Raw genomic sequence first — 24,670 nt, 5'->3', positions numbered from 1 at the left:
TATTAATCTCAGATGAGGAGGAGAGATTAGGAGATGTTTTTAAGAAAGAAAACAGGCCTGTAAAAGCTGCTCTGCTTTTTGTAAAATTGCTGTTTGTATTTATTGTAGTGCTGTTTTAATAGTGTTTTACTGAGCTAATAAACACTTACTGCACAGATAAGAAGCTTTTTCTTTACTGAAATTCACACAGGTGCCTAAAACATTTGCACAATACTGTACATACAGAAATGCTATATCATGAGTGTTGGTTTATCAGGGTTTATACCATATACAGTATAAGGCATACTGTTTTTATGCATAAGTTCTAATGCACAGGATATGTATATTATTCATGTACTCACACTAACACATTACATCTCCATTTGCTCACTGTTTTTTGTTTTTTTCACTTTTGACATAAAGTGAATCTGGCATTTTTCTGTAGAAATAAATCTAAATACCAGTATAAATAAATATTTTACATATATAACCCTTTTAATATATAATATACAGTATGTATGACTGTATATCCTGAAATATTCAGCAGTAAAGCACTCCAGTGTATTTGAGTCTGTGTGTGTTTATGTGGATTTGCTCATGTTTGCATGTCGTTCTGAATTGAATTAAAACTCATAAGCTGGAGAATCTTTTCGATAGCTCCTAATTATCAGGAGAATTAAAGATACATGATATCAAAGCTCGCTAAATTGCTCTTTCAGTAAACATCCTGTTTTCCTTTCGAAGAAGCCAGCCTTGTGATTCCTACCGTTGGCAAGATAAGCTCTGAACATCTCATTACGATTAGGAAGTGTCTCGCCAGATTCCAGCACGCAGGCGAAGGCGCTGATCGCTCTGCTCTACGGGCTTTTTTCTGCAGTACTGAAGTGGTGCAGCGGCTCCGTGCCCTAAAGGCAAAGCTCTCGTCTCTCTGGACTGAAGCCATAAACAAACCGGGCCTTCCTTCAGTCGTTTGGACAGCTCTGCTCGTACCCTCTGACCCCCGGCGTGTGGAGAGCTCACCAACACACACGCGCCTCGCTCGCCTCTTTCACCGGAGCGGTCAGTGAGGACACGGTCAGATCCAGTCAGAGGATTCCCACCACTCAGATTCTGTATGATAAAAGAGGAGCTCTTATCAAAGAAAAGTCTGACATTTTAAACATTCAGGGCTTAAATATATTTATTTTCCCATTTAGAGCAGCTATACACTTATCAACCATAACACTATGACTTCCTCCTTGTTTCTACACCCATTATCTCTATACATAGCAGCACTTTGTAGTTCTATAATAATTACAGGCTGTAGTCCTGTAGTTCTGTTTTTCTACTTACATTATCTATTATTTATCTCTAGTCCTTCATCAGTGCTCACAGGATGTCATCCACAGGACACTGTTCTGGTTCATGGACTATTCTCAGTTCAGTAGTGACATCAAAGTGTTTAAAAACTCCAGCAGCACTGCTGTGCCTAATCCACTCGAACCAGAACAACACAAACAGTCACACTTTATAAAAACTGTGTAGTTACACGTTAACACTAACAGCGCGAGTTGGTGAGACACAGCGAGTGAGAGAAGGAAAGAAAATGTGAGTGAGAGAGAGAGAGAGAGCAAGTTAGCGAGAGACTGTGCGAGTTAGCGAGTGAGAGAAAGAGCGCGAGTTTGTGAGAGACAACACAAGTTAGCGAGAGAGGGAGAGAGAGCGGGAGTTAGCGAGAGACAGAGCAAGTGAGTGAAAGGGAGAGACAGCGTGAGTGAGAGACAGACAGCGCGAGTTAGTGAGAGACAGAGCTAGTGAGAAAAGAAGAGACAGCGCAAGTAATAAAAAAAAAGACAGCACAAGTTAGCAAGAAACAGAGGGAGTGAGAGAGGGAGAGACAGCATGAGTGAGAGAAATACAGCTTGAGAGAGCGCGGAGCAAGGGCATAACATTTTAGCACAGCTAATTTCAGCACAGAATTGATCATTTAAACCATCACCAATTTGAATGATCGCCACACTGTTGAACTGCACTTTGGCTCGTTTCATACAATGTACGAAAACATGCACTTTTTTAACCTTTAGTACATTTCAGTCCGTGCCTTTTTTGTATGGAATTTCGATACCCAGCCTTACACTTACTATAAAGTAGGACCACACAAACTAACACACCACTACAGCACCATAACCCAGACCACCATACACCCCCTCTATACCACCTATACTCTATACAGAACCAGCCGTGCATGTTATAGACCCAAATACACACAATTGTGTAAAGAAAAAAACAAAGACCCAGAGCACTCCTGAACTGCACAGTCAAAAGAGAGAGGCTCTATTAAAGAGACATTTTAAAGCCATTCCCCCCCCCCCCCCTTCACTAGAGAGCCCACTCTGCCTAAGGAACAGACCTGTCAATAGAGCTCAAATCTGATCAGCACATGGGCGAGACCAGGCTATTGCTCATGTGCACGTAAACAAGTCCATTAACAGGAGCTCTGGGGGGCTGGAACTGAATTTCTGTGCTTTATGGTTTTATGCAGGCCAGAGAAAAATACACTCAGGAGTCAAACAGGTTGAAGGAAAGTCTTTACGTCTCCATTTGAAAGCTATATTAGTCTCAAAGTCACTTCTTACTTTAATTAGGTAAACGGCCGGGGAGGCGTCTGGAGAGCTGAACTGCAGAACTCATTCAGATCCTGGATTATAAAGCACAGTCCCCCTGCTGGACACAGTGTGGAATGACTGCTGTAGCTGTTAGTGTTGCTGAGATAGATACTGTTCATTTGAAGCAATACAGATTTACACTTAAAAGAGTATAAAGCTTGTCTCTGGGGCTGTACTTTATATTAACTCTCCTGTTATGTTCATTTGTCAAGAACAGCAATGGTGTTCCTGGGTCAGTTTGATCCGGTGCATGTTTAAATATCCAATTAATATTCAAAATAATAATGATCAAAAACAATAATTATTCAAAAAAAAAAATCCAAACAAGCAGTGTGAATATATTATTACTAACTACATTACTAATTATTCTATCAATATTTAGTGTAATGGTGTTCCTTACCTCTAACAGGTAATGGTTCTATCAGGCACTTATTTTAGGCTCTTATTAATGTCTTATTATTTGCTTAATAAAGCCTTAATTAGACATTTGTAAATGATTTATTCACTACTTATTATGCTTTATTCTGTGCTATAAGTGTTATTGGTGCTTAATTAGGCGTCTATTATGTAGAAATTATTAATAATGGCTGTATTAGTTCTTATAGTGCACAATAAACAGTTATGTCAGCACCCTGTTAAGCAGTTTATTAAGCATTAACTATTAACTAGCAAATTCTACATGTTATTAATGTATGATTGGCAGCAGTTTGATCTATTAGGAGTTTGGTAAGGTTATGGCTGTGCTGGAGTTTATATATATTGAGTTAATAAGGGGTTAATAAGTCACTAATAGACCAAGATGTGCACCATATTCTAAAGTGAGGTTCTGTTCATAACTAATTAGACACTAAAAAGAAATAAATACATATTTAATCAATCACAGACCCCTAATTAAGCACCAATAACACTTAATAACACAGAATAAAGCCTAATAAGAAGTGAATTAATAATTTACAAATGTCTAATTAAGGCTTTATTAAGCAAATAATAAGACATTAATAAGCGCCTAATTTGTGTTCCTTAAAATAAAGTGTTACCAGACCAACATATTAGACATAATAACTTTACATAACATTAAAACATTATCTAAATTAATTTTGTTTTAGTTTTTGTTTATTGAGGGGGTCATATGTTGAATACATTAATTAAGGCAAGCGTAACAAGTTTTATACTAAAAAAATACTTTTAACTATTTTTCCTATTTTTGGACCCAGAACATAACAGAAAGTCAGTGAAAATCTTTTTTTTTTTTTGTGCTCATTTTTTGTACCAGTAAATTTTTTTTATAAAGATTATAAACCCTATCATCAAATGAATATGTGTCAAGAACTTGATGATGCAAATTTGTCTGGCATTTAAATGAAAAAAAATATATATATATAATTAAAATATATATATATATATTTATTGGTACAGTGATACAGAATACCGGATGTACCTTTAGTTGCTAATTAAATGGTACAAATCTATACTTCCTGCTGTTGGGGAAACACATCTGATCCTCTAAAGACCAATATTATACGTGTGAAGGTCCAATTAAAAAACAAATGTACCTTTGAGTACAAACAAAGTACTCCTGTTTTTAGTGTGTGTGGGCTGATCAGATATTATAGTTATTAAATGTAATGTATGAATGTATTAAAAAGAATAAGTAATAAATTTGTATTTGCTCTAAAGGGGAAAATATCCTGCACATGAGGTCCATTTATAATCTGCGTGAGTTTATAAATAAAATAACAGCTATTAAAAGGAATAAGCAACAAGCGGCTGTGAGTTACTGTGATTTTATTAAGGCGGGTGATTGTTCTTTGGCACAGTGTAAAGCAGAGGGTCTTAAACTCCCTTACCCATAATAAAATCACAGTAATGCACAGCCTCTCGCTACCAGGTTAATGCTGTTCTGTTACACATACAAACAGCCACAATATATATATATATGTATATATATATATATATATATACATATATATATATATATATATATATATATATATATATATACATATATATATATATATATAATATTATGCTATTAATTAATTTAAAATTAATGAAAGAATTAAGGAATATACATGTATATTGTATTTAAATTATTAATACACTTTTAGTATTTATCTTTTAGATAATTTTGCAATGGCTTTGAGCATGTGTATACCAATATCATTTTATGTACAGTACATTATTATTATGACATTATTAAAGTACTATATAATATATGACTAAACTTAACAGGATGTTCTTGTAATTTTGTCTTTATTAATGTGAGGAACTGTGTGAAAACTTGACTAGTCATACCAGCTAAATTGGCAGACACTAAATTAAATTTGGCTTTGCACATTTGATTCCATCAATAGAATACATAGAAGTAAACACAGCACAATCTATATATATATATATATATATATATATATATATATATATATATATATATATATATATATATATATATATATATATAAATGTATAATGTGTTTATCATGATTGATAAAATAAAAAAATATGTCCTGCATTTTACAACTAGGGTTATACATAGGGCACATTCCCTTCCCCTATACCACTACTACACTTTATACTCCCACTCACTCACCCTTAACTACATGACAGTAGTATCCTCCTCCAACTACAGCTTTATAGTAATAATATTAAAAATAATGCAGTTAATGTAAAGGTACTGGTGTTTTCAATAGAGAGAGAGAGAAAAAGAAAAGAAGAGAGAGAGAGAGAGAGAGAGAGAGAGAGAGAGAGAGAGAGAAAAGAGAGAGAGAGAGATCAGTGCTGTGCAGGTTAGTGGTGTGGGAGCAGTGAATGTGTGCAGGGCCATCTGCCCAGGACATTAATACGCTTGAGAGGAAGAGGATAGAGAGAACGAGGGAGAACGGCCCTGTGGCACCGTCCCACTCACTGAGAGAGAAAGAGAGAGGGAGAGAGAGATAGAGAGAGACTTTTGTCTCTTTCTGCTCTTTTCATAAACATTAAAACCACCTCTGTAATGTGGAGTAACTCTCCCTGACAGCATCAGCTTTTTCAGCACTTTCTGACCTACTAGCTCTTCAGTGTTGGATCTACATCTACAGGGTTGCTACTACATGCTACTACAATTTTTGTCAATTGTCTACCTGACCTCACACCCATAAATCTTAAGGATTTCTAATTAAGCATTAAATAAAAAATATTTCATGTTTGAAAGATAATTGTAATTGTAATTGAAAGCATAATTGTAATTGTAATAGAAAATATAAATAATAATATTTAAGTAAATCTGCTAATGTCAAAAAATATAATGAATAAAATAATAAAATCAATATTTCCCTGAATACAAATCAAACAGTTCATGTCCTCCAAACGTTTAGTTTCATTATGTTTGTCTATTTTTCTGTCTATTTTCAAACATGCAGAATTTAGTGTGGTTCCTGTTACTGATCTGGAGTTATTATGTGGAGTCCCATTCAGACCTGAATTTTCTCAAGTGATAGACAAAATGTAAGATAATATAGTTTTTCTTTCATTGCATAGGAAGCCTGTGTGTCATACTGTATTTTATATTTCTTATTGACCTTTTTATTTTATAAACCTAAACAGTAAAAAAAACATAAATAGAAGTGTTCTAAAACACATTCTATTAGTTAAAATAAGCTGTTACTTTCCCTCAATGCCACTGGTATCACTGAATTTTTCCAGTGCTGTGGATGGGATCAAGTTTCATTGGTTTATAAACTATTTAGATAGACAGCATTTCTCAAACACTATTCTGTGCAACAAAACATTTAAAAATAAAGAAAATACATGATGTCCATTGTAATGGATGCAGGGTCTAAAAGGGTTAAAAAGGGCCCTTAGTGTCAGTTTACTTTGAAAAATGTGTACATAATGTAAATGTTATATACTAAACTAAAGCTTCTTCCTGCATTTGCACAGCCATGCCTGCCTATATACTGTAGCCAGTTGTAAGCTCTTCATTCAGTAACAATAGGTCCAATAGATCTGTGAGCGTGACAGTAAGTGCTGTGGCTAATGGCTACATCTGAGCTCTGAACTGACAGTATAGGCTCTTTTCTTGCTTGCAGAGAGGTAGAACATTGTTTTCAGTGTGTGCAAAAGCTGTAGAAGTGCCTTGCTGGAGTTATTCTGTCCCCTGCGGTTACATGAGTTCAGTAGCTGCTGCCCCAATACAATGCCACTGAGTGCCGCTGCTGTAGCCATTCACTTTAGATGTGGACTAGCTTTTAAGCACGTTTTTGTACCTAAAGCTCTTAACTTCCATAAAGAAGAGGACTTCCTCAGGCACAAAAGCCCACAGGCCTCTGTCTGTGGTGTGGCCTAGCCCAGGGAGCAGAGTGGCCTTTTGTTTTGTGCTGGTTCTGATGCCCCGGCCGATGGCTCAACATGAACGGTCTACAATGGAGCGAGCTCATTAGACATTCAGTTTGCCAGCCCATCCACGCTAATTGGAGGAGGGCTGCGTCCCTCTTGTCGTTTTGTATCGTCTGTTCGCTTGGCCGGACCCATTTTTTCTTTTTTGAGGCTGCAGTCCCCGAGGGTTGAGAGACACTAAGTGAGAGAGAGAAAGAAAGAGAGAAAGAGAGAGAGTTTGAGGATGAGAGAGGGCCAGTGCCATAGCCAGCACCAGCACAGCGGTTCTCCTCAACACCGCCACAGCAGCACTTCCTCCTGTCACCTACCACTTAACCCTATCTCTTCGTTTTGCATGTTCACGTCTAGGGGTAGTGTGTTCTGATTTGTGTTGAGTTAAAGGGTTAGGGTTAAGTGATACATAGAGCTACATAGCCTCTGGAGATTTGTTTAGAGACGCACTTCATACATCACAAGATGGTTATGAGAAATCATCAGGAAGTTGGCTATGCAAGCCCACAAAAAGAAACCCACCAATGTATAATTTTCTTTCAGTGTATTATGGCCCATATCTTCATAAAAAGTATTATTGCTAACAGTACATCTCTGTAGCTGCCACGCAGGAAAGAGGAGAAGAGCCCATCTTATAGCACACCTAGCAAAGAGGTTAACTGCTACGTCCATTTTTTAGGTGGAGTCTTATGTCACACAGGAAAGTGAGAAGACGGATATTAATGCAATATTTAACTTTAATATAAAGAAACAAGATAAAGAAGACAGAAAACAAACACTGGAAATGCAAAATACTGAAAAAAACTAAACTGGGAAACCAAATAACTAAGACTAGAACAAAGACTCAATCAAAACTAAGAAACCAATAATACTTCAATGAAAACCAAACCTGACACATAGACAGCAAAATATCACACAAAATACTCCACACTGAAACACAGAAATAGAGGGGCTTAAATACACACAGAGGGTGAGGAACACCTGGGCCAGGAAACGAGGGGGCGGAGTTACAAACAAGACACAAGGTGACAACACTAACGGCCAGGGTGGGGTTAGAGCGGGACTAGGGCGGAGACAGAACAATAACAAAACAATGCCATGTGTTCAAAAAAGACACAAGACAGTCACTGGTTAAAGTGTGACAGTAGCTACCTAGTAAGCTAAATGTCCTGTTCCTTTCCAGTTAAATTGTGCTGCAGTTACTTTCTGGAACCTGAGGCTGCTGCACGACTTAAGGTGTAATGGGTAAATCTGAAGAAGAAGCTAGAGAATAGCTCATTTCAGCTTCCTGTCCAAATGTATAATCTACTTTCTTCCAAAGAGTTACTGCAGTCAGCACACAGTGCACTTTACTATATACGTATTATACACTTTTGCATATGTAAATTTTACTTACACTTGGTAATATTGTGGTTTGTATTTGTGTTTGCTTGTACCATCTACATTGCGCATAACTTATTGGACTTTTGCATGTGTACTCAGATCAGATTCATATTCATATTTAGTTAGTCTATCTTGTGCTTATATAAAGTGGATTTTTGTATTCTATTTAAATGTTGATACCTGCACCAAGAACCCCCCCCAATCCTTTCGTAGAGATAAGATGCACTAAATTTTACTAAAGTCCAATAGTAGCAAGGCTGAAACTTACCGATCCTCTTCTTTTACAATAGATTGTCAGGGTCACCTAGAGAACACTTCTAGTATCTGCAAATGAAGAATACTTCTTTTTTATTTATTTATTTATTTATACGTGTATTTTGATTCCAGATAGCATGAAGAATCAGTCTGAGCTGAGAAAGTTGGAATTGATCATGCAGAATCGGGCTAAATGTGGTTTATACTCTGCAACCGTAGATTTTGCGTATTCAGCTTGAGTCGACTGCTGTATTATACTCGGCAACCGGGATGTTGGCACTAGCAGATAAGGCCACTTGCCATATAATACTTAGCAACTGAGTTGTTGGCACTTGCAGCTCTGGCTGTTTTCCATATTATACTCAGCAGCTGGGGTGTTGACACTTGCCAGCACTCTGACAGGATGTGAGCCGGGCATTTGGGCTAGATTTACCCAGAGTCAGGCTGATGCATCTCGCTAGGCATGTGGCATTCAGCCCTAAAAAAGCTACATTTTCCTTACTAGGCATTGTTCCATTTCCTACTGGGAGGATTTCAACCACTTGTCCTTGTAACTCGGTTCCAAAGAGGCAGGGTGACACTTGAAAATAAAGTTGGGCCTTGAAAAATGAGAGTGTCCAGTGTCAGTGCCAGTGCCAGTACAGCTGTTCTCCACAGCACCACCACAGCACTTGCAGTGCCACTCTCACCTAGCAGTGAATCGGGGGAAACTATGGCGTACGTAGAGAGGGGAACGAGGACGGATAGGGGTAGGGAGGGGGTTGCCACGGCAACAATGCCTCTGCCTAATGGGCAGAGGAGTGTGCTGGATTCCGAGCGGATAGTTTCCCTCTCCGCGTTCTGCCATCTGCTTTCAATCAGAGTCCATTTCCTGTACGGCGGCGAGATGATGCCTCGTACTGGGATCAACAAAAGCAGAGGAGCTGTCAGGTCCGTTTAGATCTTCTCTCCAGCTCCAAAATCAGCTTTCTCCCATTTCCATCGCTCCACTCTGGAAGCCTGATGTAGGTCTCTGGGGCGGACTGATAAACGGATGCTTTCAGGGAAACGTGACGTTTCAGATGCGGCCAAATGTCAGTTTTAATAGATGAGTGTGAACAAAGCAGTGTGGAGTCGGGGTCGTCTTTTCAATGTTGTAGACCCAGGTATAGACACGACCATCGGTATGATGGCTTTGAAAAGCATCAGCCCTGAGGGGTCACATAACAATCAGACAAGTAGTACAGAAGTACTGTGTAAAATAAGAGACCACCTTTTTTTATCTGCAGCTACTGTATTTCCAGTTATTAGAGTTTATGTTTTAGGATATATTTTGGAGGAGATGTCCTATATGGACAGATGTATTGAGGGAAAAGAGTTCTTCCTGGGTTCTTTTGGAGTAACTTTCTTTACTGTTATGAGAAGTCTTTATAATGTTTTTTTTATAGCATTTCTGTGAGAATTTAATTGATTTAAAGTATTGGATGGAGCATTCTCATTCTAGAGAACACAGTTCAAGTGCTTGTTGGTGTCTTGTTGGTACCAAAGTGTTTGTTTTTATCTGCTTCAGAGAGTCATATTCTGTTGGCAATACGTTTCTGCAAGGATTAGCCAAGCTGTGAATGTGCATTTGCACATATGTTATAAAGTGTTACCGTCGGGGCCTTTTGGGAACGCCCACACCTGTATAAGGTGCTATCTTGTGCATCAGGCAAGACAACATTAATTATCGAAGTATGAAAATAGGTACCAGATGGATGGAACATTTTGTTTGAGAAGTTAAATGGACGCGTGTACCGGGAATATCTCTGTCTTATTAATCGTGACTGGCCAACAGACATGCAACTCATCCATATTATTGCTAATTTGGACACAGCACATTGCTAACTGCACTATGTATCTTGGGTGAACCTTTTTCTCTTTTATTTTCTTCTTTAAGAAGGCATATTACATGTGTTTAGTTGCAGAAAGTCTTCATTTTCTCTTTTCACTATTAAAAAACGTGTCCTCGCTTTGTGAAGAAATGCAGGCGATGGAAGTATTTTAGCAGCGTGTGCAGCTAATGTTGTTGAAATTGTTTGAGCCATGATCAAATATGGTGCAGTATCTTTAAAATGAATCAATATTTCCCTCATCCACTGATTTCCTCTGTAGAACACATTACTGTCGACCACGCTTGGTATGTCTGTTTATGACTAGCATTCATCATTATGCCATCTGTGATTACTGATGAATAATAATATGCGCTCGCATGCTACAGTGTGCGTATGGGTGATAATGACTGTGTGTGTGTGTGAGACAGTGTGAGACCGTGTGTGAGACCGTGTGTGTGCTGTGTTGGTGTGGTAGACCCTGGTGTGGATACACATTAATGGACTTTTTCTCCTTTTCTCCTCTGCAGTCCCTCAGGGAGTGATCCATAACGGAGCTCGCATGATGAGCCAGGGCCTCTTCCCAGGAATCCGGCCCCTTCCCATCAGTCCGATTAGCAGCAGAACGGCCGCAGTCAGGTCAGTCCCGCCCCTTTACACTAACCCACCAATCTCTGCTGGATTTGATCTCTTTACACAGGCCTGAGGTGTCCTTGCTGTGCATCATTCTGATGTTCGTTCTTCTCTGAGTAAATACTATGGACCATATATATCCAAATGTTTGTAGACATCTACTGTATACTAATGAATGCATTAAACTGTTCAATTAAAGTAGAAATAGAAATAGAAATGGCTGAAATAACAAAAAAGATGCAGAGCTTTCAGACCTCAAATAATGCAAAGAAATAAAGTTCATATTTATAAAGTTTTAAGAGTTCAGAAATCAATATTTGGTGGAATAACCCTGGTTTTTAATCTCCTCTCTTTTTGATATTCCTAGACCAAACTAGGGTGGATTCTCAAAAACTCTCACCACAGCTCTTTAAGTTGATTTTAGCAATTGAAGTCAAATCTTAGTTAAGCTAAACCTTTTCCAGAAACAAGAAATCCCAGATAAGCCCCCAATTTAAAGGAGTTATAGGAAACAAAACCTGTCACCACAGTATTTACTGGACTGTAGAAACAGTTACACCAACAAACGCAGAATATATCCTTGATTTCAGAAGAAACAATGAAGGAATAGCTGTCCCAATATTTGTGAACATACAGTATAGTGTACCACAGAGCCCAGTTGTCTACAAAAATAATCACAAAAATTGAGGTCGGTGAACAAAACAGGGACAAAACGAGAGATAAATACAGGCAATAGGATAATGTGTTGTACGAGGATAGAGCCGTCAATACTCAGCACTGACTTTGAGCAAATGAGCCCCTTTTATAGGGATAAATAATGTGGCTAGTACTCAGGTGATCTACTTCTTGAAAGTGTCACGTGCTGTGCCATGTGATCGGGATTGGGTGTAATGTCGGTATATGGTGCATCCTGGACAATGTAGTCTGTAGGCTGCAGATTGCAGGTAAAGCCATAGAATACCATTCTATACCATTCTAGTCCACATCTGGCATTAGGCATGGTGCCAACAGGTTCATGGTATAGGTTATGTATCTATTGGCAATATTACTCTACAGGAGCTAGACGATCAGTGTAGACAAGTACCTAAATGCATTGTTTAGAAGGGTGTCCACAAATATTTGGACACAAATTTAATACCAGAAAAATACTTTAAATAAGAAGCCAGGATGAGGCTTGAGAGAATTGTAAACCAGCCTATCAGTGCAGTCGTCCCACATCAGACGCAGTGCTCGTGTCCCTCTATGACCCCGTTCCAGCAGTTATGTACCTTCGGTCAGAGCAGCTACGCTTTTGGCAAACATCACCTCACCTTATTTATTCAAGCACAAGCCTGGGTCCTGCGTCTGCGATGTGCTGAATAATTGATCACATACACTAAGTATTTTAATGGCCTGAGTGGTGTGAGTGGACTGCCTTTCATCCTGTGAAACATTCATAAGCCTGGGCTTCTAAATCAGGTCCTGCGCTTCTGCAGCTCCCACACAGATGTCTTCTCAGCATCACGCCCGTGATTCTGACGGCCCGCTCCATCCACTCGCTAAATAATCAGCAGTTTCCTCCATGTGGAAGATCGTAAAAATCAGCATTTTAGAACACGGTGCTCCGAGTGGCACAGAATATAAAAGAGAGAGCTGCCAGTTGAAACAGGTCCACAGAGAAACAGGTGTGGACTGGCTCTGTTTGTGTGTGTGTGTGTGTGTGTGTGTGTGTGTGGACATACCTGCCTCTGGGCATGCAGGTGTGCACATTGGACACTCTTTACCCAAAAGGCCGTTCACTTGCTTGCTAGGGATATTGTACTGTAATATACTGTTGTGAAAATGATAGGAGTGTGTAAAAGTGCACATATGACTAAAAGTTCATTTATATATATATATATATATATATATATATATATATATATATATATATATATATATATATATATATATATATATAGTACCAGTCAAAAGTTTGGAGACACATTATTATTTAGTGTTTTTATTTATTTATTTATTTTTTTTTAATACATTGTAAATTTATGTTGAATTGATCCAACTCCTTTCCTGGGGTGGTCCTGATGAGCGCCAGTTTCATCATAACGTTTTTGATTGGTCTTTACAACTGCACTTGAGGATACTTTCAAAGTTTTTTAAATGATTTGAATGGACTGACCTTCATTTCTTAACTTAATTAAGCTAAACTAATTTCATATGTTTTTTTTTTGTTCAATATTTGGATGACTTTAGTATTAATCTATAATCCAGAACATAAAAAATACAAAACACAGTGTTTTTCAAACTTTTGACTGATACTGTAGGTTCACCCTCTTTAAATAAATGTGACAAAAGGTGCAGCAAAAAGCCATAATCATCAACAATTAAATAAAACAAACACTTAAAATAGATCACTTTGTGTGTAATACATCTATATAAAATATATACAGCTCTGGAAAACATTAGGAGACCACTTCAGTTTCTGAATCAGTTTCTCTGATTTTGCTATTTAAAGGTTTATGTTTGAGTAAAATGAGTATTGTTGTTTTATTCTATAAACTACAGACAACAGTTCTCCCAAATTCCAAATAAAAATATTGTCATTTAGAGCATTTATTTGCAGAAAATGAGAAATGAAATGAGAAATTTCAGATCTCAAATAATGCAAAGAATTAAGAGTTCAGAAATCAATATTTAGTGGAATAACTTGGGTTTTTAATCACAGTTTTTATGCATATGGCATGTTCTCCTCCACCAGTCTTACACACTGCTTTTGATTGATTTTAAGCCACTTCTGGTGCAAAAATTCAAGCAGTTCAGTTTGGTTTGAAGGCTTGTAATCATCCATCTTCCTCTTGATTATATTCCAGAGGTTTTCAATTTGGTAAAATCAAAGAAACACATAATTTCTAAGTGTTTTATAAAGCCGCATTGTGTAAGACTGGAGGAGGAAAACATGATGCTAAGATGCATGAAGACTGTGATTAAAAAACACCAGGGTTATTCCACCAAATATTGATTTCTGAACTCTCTATATATACTGTATAAAAGTTAAAGGATAGGATAGGATAGTTCCTGTCTCGTGACTTTTGGCACGTCAGTGTAGAGCATGTGGTGTGTTAACACGGTGGCTGACAGATTGTGTTGTGGGCAGCAGGGGCGACGACGCCGAGCCTCTGCTCGCTCCCGAATGAGTGACGCTGCATTTAGGCATTAATAATTGAGGCGGTTTTCTTATCCTGCTGCTCTGTGGCTATAATTCATGAGCCATAAATGCAGAAACGAGACAGGAACTGGAAAAGCTCTCAAGGTTTATTTTTCTAAGCTTGCAGGGAATTTTAATGTTTATGGCTACGCTGGCACGGGCAGCAGAAAGCTTCGGCTCCAGCGTCTCCGGATACCAGAGTAGCTGAGTGCAATAAACGATGACCGGCAGGGCTGATTGAAAAGTCCTTTCATTATTTTAATGCTGTTTTTCTTGATGAGGGACATAAATGGAAATAATTGAGCTCCGTCGCCGTTTGCCTGCACTGCGTCCGCACTGAAAATCAGGCCGTTTTGTAATCCACCTCCATTAATTAGCTTTATAATAGCATTGTTGGTCAGCTAGAGAGGTACTTCAGAGCTGAAGTGCATTTCAAAGCCACGAGAAGTGTTTAATTTAATTAGCTCATGACTTATTGCGGGCGCTACAGTTTGCCGGGCCACAGCGGCACCTCTTTTAGATAATATATGACTTTGCTTTAATGTGTGTCACTCAAATAGCTTAAATAACTCTTATGTGCTGAATCTCTCCCCTGCTGGTTACGCAGCGGATGGGGAACGTGTTTGGAAAGTTCAGCCCGGGCTAGCCAGAGCAATCAAACACACTGAGGCAGAAACTTAACTCAAATAAAATCTTTGCAGTGATTTGGTTCTGATACATCAGCTCACAGACAACTTGTGCTGATCAACATCAGAGCACACAGAGAGCAAGGCCAATTATGCTCTTTCAGGGCTCTGGCAGCTGATGGCGAGCTGCATGACCGGGATTCAAACTAACGAGCTCCCGATCATAGTGGCAGCGCTTTAGAGCGCTGTACCATTTGACATTCCTTAATCCACATGGCAAAAGTCATGGAACATGCACCCCAGCTCATGCAGCTTTGCCATCAAGCTGCCGGCATTAGAGGGAGCAAAATTGGCCCTGCTCCCTCTGGGTGGGTAGATGGCGCTCTCTCCCCACATCACTCCTAGGGTGATGTCCAAAACACAGGGCGTCTGTGAGCTGATGTACCGTAGCCGAGCCGCTGCGCTTTCCTCCGAGCGCGCTGTGATGCTGCTCGGCAATGCTGCATCAGCAGCAGCTCGAAAAGAAGCGGTGGCTGACTTCACATGTATCGGAGGAAGCATTTGTTAGTCTTCACCCTCCTGGTGTTGGGGCATCACTAGTGATAGGGGGAGTCCTAATGAGTGGGTTGGATAATTGGCCGTGTAAAATGGGGTGAAAATGGGAAAAATTAGAAATAAAATAAAAAAAATAAATAAAATAAAAAAAGTCATGGAACATGATGCAAGTTCCTGTACTGTGAGATTTGGCATGAATATGTGGTGAATAAGTGAATAAGGTGCACTTATTTAAGGTCTTTTAGCTTCATATCGACCCTAAGCACAGAACTAGAAGCACAGGTGCTCAGCAAGCAGGATTCAAATGGACCTGGACTGGCCTAGTTAGTGAATGACCTAAATCCAGCTGTAAATTTAATGTGCTGAATAAAGACGGGTGTTTCTCAGCAGAATCAAAGGAGAGTCAGAGCAAGGTTGACTAGTTCAGTAAAGAGTGAAATGTTGCCAAATAAAGCTCCTTCAGCCAAGCGGCAAATTGCCTGCATTGCTCCTACAAAAAAGCCGACCTGTGGAAACACAAAGAGACGATGGACTGTTTCAGTAGGACAGTCCATGTAATGCTGATTTAAAGCAAGCTGTAATACTGGTGTAGTATCCTGTAGTACACCATTAATGGAGTTTAAGGAGTGTTTTTTTTTTTTAGATGCATGGAACAATAGCAATTCATAGAAGCATCTCAATGGTTAAGTTGTTCTTTCCATTGTTAAGTGATGAAACTGCTGTGGCTTAATGTCTCTCAAAAGCACCATAAGCATTTCACACTTTCATTGTTAAATAATCTTTTTTGATAATAAAAGTGTGTAGTAAATTGCCACAGAAATCTTAATGAGTGGAATGTATTCCATAGGCAAGAAAAGACAAGACAACTACTAGTCCGTCTCAAAAAATTAGAATATCATTGAAAAGTTATTTTATTTCAGTAATTCAGTTTAAAATGTGAAACTCATATTATACAGATGTATTAAACACACAGAGTTATCTATTTTAAGCATTTATTTATTTTATTGTTAATGATTATGCTGCTTACAGCCGATGAAAACCCAACAATTGGTTCTTTGGACCAACACCAGCAAATGACACGACTCTCCAAACCATCACTGATCATCAGTACATTTTACATTTCATTTGTAAATCAAGGGAGCAGAGTCTGGAGGAAGAGTGGAGAGACACACAGTCCAAACTGCTTGAGGTCTAGTGTGAAGTTTCCACCAATCAGTGATGGTTTGGAGAGACATGTCATCTGCTGGTGCTGATCCACTGTGTTTTATTATGAAGTCTAAAGTCAGTGCAGTTTTGTTTTCCCACAAAATCCTACAGCACTTCATGCTTCCCTCTGCTGAAAACTTTTGAGATGTGGATTTCATTTTCCAGCAGGACTTGGCACACTGCCCACACTGCCGAAAGCACCAATTGGTCTTATATAATATTCTAATTTTCTGACACACTGATTTTTTGGGTTTTCATTGGCTGTAATCCATGGAGGCCTGACCTCACAACTTACAGGACTAAAAGATAAAATATTTTGTTATCATTAGTCTTGGTGATCTCTGAAGGAACATGAACTGAAGGAGGACCTATTCAGTACTAAGCAGGTGGTATTAATGTTATGGCTAATCAGCGTATGAACCCTTTTAAAATATCAGATGCAGTCATAAATCATCATCTATGAACATGACATTTATCCAATGAATAAAATCTCTAACCCCCTGTCGTCTCTCTTCCTCTGTGTAACCAGGTCAGTCCTGGCCGGCTGCAGAATGCGCAGCGACAGCGAGCCGTCCTGCGACTCTCCGCTGGTCAGCAGCGACCCCAAGGAGGACCACAACTACAGCTTCGCCAAATCTTCCAGCTCCGCACCCGGAGAGCAGCCCCCCCTCGACTGCAGCCAGGCCAGCTTCCACGGCCCCGAGGCCGGCAGCGACACGGAGGAGGAGGACAAGAACAAGATCAAGAAGGAGCCCAAGGAGTGGTCAGTGGACGCTCTGGCCCTGGCCCAGGTCCAGCACAAGAAACGGCAACATTTAACAAAGGCCAAACAGAGAGTGGCCAGTGACACGCTGCCCTTAAAAAAGAGGCGCACGGAGAAGCCTCCGGAAAGCGACGACGAGGAGATGAAGGAGGCGGCCGGCTCTCTGCTGCACCTGGCTGGCGTCAGGGCCTGTTTGAACAATATCACCAACCGGACGGCCAAGGGCCAGAAAGAGCAAAAAGAGTCCATGAAAAATAACTAAAATTGACTGTGTTCTAAGGAAGAAAAAAAAACATCACTTTTAATAGAATTTACTATTTTTTTCCAGGACATCAGGTGAATTCTACTGATTTGTGGCAATATCAACAATCACTTTGTTTTCCTATCTTTATAGGTAATGTTGTTGAGGGTTCTTTATTTTATTCTGTCTTTTATTCGTTTTTATTCTTTTTTGGTTTTGTTTGGTTGTTTCTTTGTTTTCTTATGTTTTTTTTGTCTTTTTATTCAAAGGAGATTAAAGCCATAGTGAAACCTTTCTAAGATGTTTAGCTAATTCAGTAACGGGTTTTATTTGGCTGATATAAATATAAAATATAAAAGTGACTGAAATAGGCAGAAACCTGCCCCCTGCCCCCTACCTTCTGCCCCTCTACACCAGTCCAACATGCATGGACTCATCCCATCAGTATCTTAACTATCCAGTGGTGAGTTGAGTGAGATGAGTGGCTGAGATGATGATGCTACATGCTACATGAAGCAGGGCACTAAAAGGGCTTGTGTAGGTGAAATATGGAGGTTAGCGCAGGGCTCCTTCCTGCCATGACTTGCTGCTTCTTTGTGGAGAAGCTCAGCAGAGCACAAGGGCAGGACAGAGGCAGGGCCAAAGACAATCCTTTGGTTGGGCTGCTTGAGGAGGCAAGACTGCACTCGCTGCCCTGATCGTTGATCCAGTCCAGCTGTATGACTGTATTTAAGCATGGACACTCTGGTTCCGTTCACTTCGTTTAATAGAAAGCAATCCAGAATTTGTAACCAGAGTAATCTACTAGTAGACCCGCCCTTCCTTCTCCAAGAACAAGTGTCTCAGACCAAGTTTAAAATGCGTGATAAAAAGATGGGGGGTAATAAAAAGATACTGATATTAGCACACAAAAAAGATGGATGTAATTGGACACAGGAGAAAAATGCTATTGAACATAGGTGGGGTTGTTTTGTCAGTAAAACATATGAGGATGGGCGGAGACACTCAGCATACTGCAACCAGCCAGCAGAGGCTCTAGACCTGTGGTGGGTTCACGTTTGAGAGTCTTCGAGAGCACTGTCCCTGCTTATATACAGTCAGTGATCCAATTCAGCAAGATTGGAGTGGGGTAGGTTGGGTTTGGTTGGGTTGGGTCAGGTGACGTTGGGTTGGGTTGAGTTGAGTTAGGCTGGTTTCGGTCAGATTGGGTTTGGTCAGGTCAGGTTGGGTCGGGTCAGGTTGGGTCGTTGGGATCATGATGGTGCAGCGGCTGTGAGTGAGTGTATTGGCTGGAGTCCACCTTCAATCAGTGAAATAAGTTGACTAAGCCATAAGACTTTGTCAAAGTGCTTTTCTTCGGACACAAATAATGTACTATATATTATATATTAGTGTATGTATTGAGACGTCCTAATAACTGCCCTTGTTCTTCCCTAAGCAATTAAAACCAGTGATATATTGTTCTTGACTGATACGTGACAGTGATCTTTCTCTTTGTGGCACAATAACAATGGTCAATATGGGCTACAGAACCTGCCAATTGTGTTTTAGTGATACAGAAAAATAATAAGATGACTGTGGAAATGTTTTGTGATTTGTTTTTTTGGTTTTTGGTTTTTGTCTTTTGGTTTTGTTCTGTTTATTTGTATTCTATTTTATTTTATTATTTTTTACGGTTGTTTATTTTTTGCCTAACCCTCAAGATGTAATAAGCAATTTCATCCAGTCAGGATAACACTGTATAAAAGTTACACTAGACATCTTTTCCTCTCTTAATTTAAGCAATGTAGCCAGCAGGATTTTTCCAAATCGTGTTGCATGGGTTCTGTAAAGAAAAAGAAAAAGAAAAACCTTCTTTTTTTATTCAAAAAGTTCATGTAAGGTAAATAATGTATTTAGCATGGAGCATGAATTATTTTCATATAAATATAGATCCTAGAGAACAAGGCACCGCCTCTAATTTCTATGCCCATAGGCCTAGAGTCACTTCTGTTGGGGTTTATTTTGTTCCGTTCTGTTTTATTTGTTCATTTTCCGTCTTAATCGGATGGGTCGTCCTCGTCGTCGTACTTGTTTTGAAGCAGGCATTTCAAGAATAACCTTCTTCAGGGACAAACACTGACTGTTGGGCAACACTCTGTGCAATATGGGAATTTATTACTCGAGTAGGGCTCGGCCTCCGTCTACGTCTCCCGGCCCCTCGCTCGGCTCTCTCACTCTCTCGGCCGGTGTCGCTCCGGCGTCGGGGAGGTCAGTGTCAGAAGGAGAAGTTGGTAGTGAGTGTGGGTCTTCGAACCTGCTTTTCTTCCGTGTGCTGTGCTCCGTGTGTCTGGTGCCAGTCGTGATTTCCGGGGGTCTTCCATGTACACAGCACAGGACTCCACCTCCACCTCCACACTGCCATGGCTCGTCTTAAGATTTACATTGTAGCACTACTTAGATCAGTTATCAGTATTACATTTGCAGATCTTCACACACATATATACATATATACACACACACATATCGTTAGTGTTGTCATACAAAAACCTTGTATCTTTAGAAAGAAAATATTTTCCGGAGAAGCAAGCAAAGAAACATAGTAATGTTTAAAGGAGACTTTTGGGTGTAGTAAAACATGATAAAGAGTATTAACCATTGTTGAATAGCTCACCTCCTCTCTCCTGCAGCTTTCCAACATCCAGTGATGTTGTGCTTTTTGCCCAGCACTCTTTACAACAGCCGCTTTGGGGCATTCACTTCCCCCTGCAGATAAATCTCTTTTTACACCATTATCCAGGCTCAAAGGTGAACTTTGGACTTTTGTTGTAGTAAAACATGATTAAAAGTACTTACCTTTGATGATTAGCACACCTCCGTTTTTCCACAGCGTTCTGAGACCCAGAAATTTGAACAGTTTGTCCAAACACCCTTCAGACTGGGTGACGGGGCATAATTTGCCCTGATAAATCGCTTTTTACACCGTTATCTATCTCAAAGTGAACTGAAAATAACATAGACATACATATACATAGACTCTGCATAGCGTAGCAGCCGGCGCTAGAAATAATGGCAGTGCTTGGACCTGAAGCCAGCATTAAAGGATGTAAACAGTGTTTTTTATTAAGCTTCTTGTGCACTTTTTAAGTTATTAATGTCTCATTTTAAATGTCAGGGCTCTCCGGATTCTAGTAAGGAGGTGTGAAGCTACTTTGAGCTGGATAACAGTGGAAAAAGCGATTTATCTGGGCACATTATGCCCCGTGTCACCCAGTCTGAAGGTTGTTTGAACAAACTGTTAAAATACTGGATCTCGGAATGCTGTGGGAGAACAAAAGTGTGCTATTCATCAAAGTTAAGTACTTTTTATCATGTTTTACTACAACAAAAGTCCTTTTACACCAGAGTTCTCCTTTAAAGTAGCTCCACACTTTAGACCTAATCTCTGGGTGCCGCCATCACTGTACTGATAATATCTTTACTTTAAGATGGCGACGCCCAAGATTAGGCCTCATTTTAAAAGTCAGGGCTCTCTGGATTCTACCAGTGAGGTGTGGAGCTACTTTAAGTCTGGATATCAGAAAGCTGCAGGAGAGCGGAGGTGGGCTATTCAACAAGGATAACTACTTTTTATCATATTTACCTACATGATAAAGAAGTCAATTTTACATCAGAGTTCTCCTTTAATAGAAGTGCATGTAAAAAAGATTTTATTGCAAATTGTTTTGGAGCATTCATATTGGTCCAGTCATCATTAAATTGACATGGATACAATGTGAACAGTGCTTTAAGTGGAGCAGTAGCTACATCTATTCACTATCTATTCAGCAGCCATCTTTCCAATCACACAAGAGCAGGCTCCCATCTCTCTGAATGGGCCAATGATCAAAATACTATAAAATAAAGGTCAAATAACTGGTTTTAGAACAGTTTTAAACCACTGATTAAATCTGCTATAAATGCAGTGAACGGTGTGTAGCACATACAGGGGTTGGACAATGAAACTGAAACATCTGGTTTTAGAGCACAATAATTTATTGTCCCGGCGGACAGTTCTGGTGGAAACAGGAGAGTTGAGGTGCACATTGAATTCTGCCGTGATTTGATCAGCCGTGGTTTTATGTTTTTTTTTGGTTACAATCCGGGTTAGCACCCGAACATCCCTTTCAGACAGCTTCCTCTTACAGCGTCCACAGTTAATCCTGTTGGATGTGGTTGGTCCTTCTTGGTGGTATGCTGACATTACCCTGGATACCGTGGCTCTTGATGCATCACAAAGACTTGCTGTCTTGGTCACAGATGCTCCAGCAAGACGTGCACCAACAATTTGTCCTCTTTTGAACTCATAATGTTGTGAGCATTGCAATATTTTGAGCAGAACTGTGCTCTTACCCTGCTAATTGAACCTTCACACTCTGCTCTTACTGGTGCAATGTGCAATTAATGAAGATTGGCCACCAGGCTGCTCCAATTTAGCCATGAAACCTCCTACACTAAAATGATGACAGGTGTTTCAGTTTCATTGTCCAACCTCTGTAGATGCATAATGCAGGAAATACATGATTATTTTTTGGCTAGATCAGGCTACTGCACTTGCACAGATCTCCACATTGAGTGTTTTTTTTCTATCCTGATTGACACAGTTTATAACTAGAAACCTGAAGAGTAAGTACTGGTATCACTACAAGCACTAAATGTAAAAAACAAATGCTAGATTACTATTATGCCAACCTAAAAGTAAAACAGAAAGATTATGATACATGGTTTTTGCATGATAGCAATGATACAGTACATAATGTACAGCTCTGGAAAAAAAGTAAGAGACCACTTCAGTTTCTGAATCAGTTAATTCTGCTATTTATAGGTGTATGTTTGAGTAAAATGAACATTGTTGTTTCAGAAAATGAGAAATGGCTGAAATAACAAAAAAAGATGCAGAACTTTCAGACCTCAAATAATGCATAAAGTTTATATTCATAAAGTTTTAAGAGTTCAGGAATCATGATTTGGTTTTTAATAACATCTTCCATTTTATGCTTCTTGGCATCATGTTCTCCTCCACCAGTTTTACACACTGCTTTTGAATAACTTTAATCCTTTACTCCTGGTGCAAAAATTTAAGCAGTTCAGCTTGGTTTGATGGCTTGTGATCATCCATCTTCCTCTTGATTATATTCCAGAGGTTTTTTAATTTGGTAAAATCAAAGAAACTCATCATTTTGATGTGGTCTCTTATTTATTTTTCCAGAGCTGTACTACACACAGACAAATACAGTGCAGTTGTATTTTATTTTGCTAAATTCTGCAGTATTGCACTTTTTATTGATTTATCTGAAGGTAATTTTTACCTTTTACTCTCTTTACTTACTTATTATTTTTACAGTTCAGTGCCAAAGCCTGTAATAGCTAATAACTCTGTACACAGCAGAACGCCCAGCGCGTACTCGGCAGTAGAGGAGACGAACTCAAAGAATCAAAGAGCCGTAGCGTTTCTGTTCAGATAAAAAATAAAACAAAACACGTGTATAATACGACACCCAGATCCTCTACCATTTTTCTTAAAAGTCTCATTGTCAGCTGTAAATTGCTCATCGAGGTGTTTCTCCACATCACCCAGTCTTTCTCCTCCTCATGGTTACGGTCTCTATTCAGATGTCTACTGCTTGTTGAATGTCATCCGGGTCATTAGTGAGTGCCATTGTGATCTCTCCAGTCTTTCCAGTGTCTCCAGTGTCTCCAGTGTCTCCGGTGTCTCTGGTGTCTCCGGTTGGCGTGCATGCCTGTTTCTGGTCATCCTGTTCGTGTAAATGAAGCTCATCTCTGCATCCTCAGACCCCAGAGCCAGCGTTATTATTATTCACCTTGTTACTGAGAACAGAAATGTGACATTCTGGGCAAAAACAGAACAAAAGAACAAGAAAAGAAAATTCTACCCATTCTTCTTTATAAAACTAAAGAAAAAGGCAACACTCACTACGTAACTTTTCCTTTCGATTCTCGTCAGAGGGGGAAATAAAAGGCTGTGAAATGACGAAGAGGCGAAGAGTGGAGCACCAATCAGAAAGCATTAACCCAAGCCAGGCAAATAACGGTCAATAAGTGGTCTTCTCCTTGTGTTTCCTTGTGTTTTTTATCATCGTTTGTTTTCTCCAAGGTTCCCGTTGATAACCTCCGTTTTTTTAAATACGGAAACTGTTTCGGCGAGTCCGTTTTGTGGTTTTTAAAAGAAAAGAGCAGCTCAGTCCATTGGGTTTTGCTCTGAATATACAGTAGAGGTCTGAAGGCATGTGCACCCGGCTGAAGTGTCGATATGGAGGCTTACTTGCACTCTGTATTTCCTTGACGTGTAAACATATTGCCAAAGACAATTTCATCAATATGTAAATATCACTCTGTCCATCACAATGGAGAAAAAAAAGATTACTTTTTATTTTTTGTTTGTTTGTTTTTTTCCAACCTGACATCGAGTTTCTGTGCTGTATTGTCTTCCAGTTGCAATAAAAAAAAGAGTTGCAAAGGTGATTCATGAATCCTGCTTTTTTCATCAGTTTAAATCCTTTAAAATCTCTCAATAATGAGCCTCAGTGCAATGAACTTTTAAGGAATCTTAAGGGGTGTAAGGAACATGATAAAAATCTTTTTTAATTTATGAAAAAGTTACTTCATATCATAAGAAAAATAAAAATGCTAAATTTTTTGTTGCCTTATAATGCATTTATTAAACATATTAAGTTGTTTTTAATGGAGTGAGAAATCCTTAGATGTGGTTTTATTATAAACTTGTTTACAATCCTGTTACTTGGTCACAGATTTTTTTTTTTGAAGTATAAGAATGTATATTAATAGTTTAATGATATGAAATGATGATATGAAATACATATTTTTTAATCTAAACCTGACCCTTAACAGAAAAGACTGATTTCTTAACTCTTCTTCCAGTATATGGCAGATCAGCTGTGTGTTTTTGGCAGTAAATGGGAGCTTCTTTAGTGAATTGTAAAATATATAGGAA

At 39.1% G+C, this 24,670-nt stretch overlaps 1 protein-coding gene across 2 annotated transcripts in view; it reads left to right on the top strand.

Moving 5' to 3' along the window:
* Window positions 1-24,180, top strand: part of foxn3 (forkhead box N3) — a 198,776-nt gene extending 174,596 nt beyond the window's left edge. For both annotated transcript variants that reach the window (XM_007248464.4, XM_022673236.2), the window contains exons 5-6: window positions 11,005-11,113; window positions 17,205-24,180. In XM_007248464.4, the coding sequence (XP_007248526.1) occupies window positions 11,005-11,113; window positions 17,205-17,700 (605 nt within the window). In that variant the 3' untranslated portion in view covers window positions 17,701-24,180. The remainder of the gene's footprint in view (window positions 1-11,004; window positions 11,114-17,204) is intronic.
* Window positions 24,181-24,670: the final 490 nt, after the last annotated feature.

This window comes from Astyanax mexicanus, chromosome 14 (assembly GCF_023375975.1).
Source record: "Astyanax mexicanus isolate ESR-SI-001 chromosome 14, AstMex3_surface, whole genome shotgun sequence".
Taxonomy (NCBI): domain Eukaryota; kingdom Metazoa; phylum Chordata; class Actinopteri; order Characiformes; family Acestrorhamphidae; genus Astyanax; species Astyanax mexicanus.
Note: the sequence above shows the minus strand (reverse complement) of the source record. Positions and strands in the feature narration are given on the sequence as shown.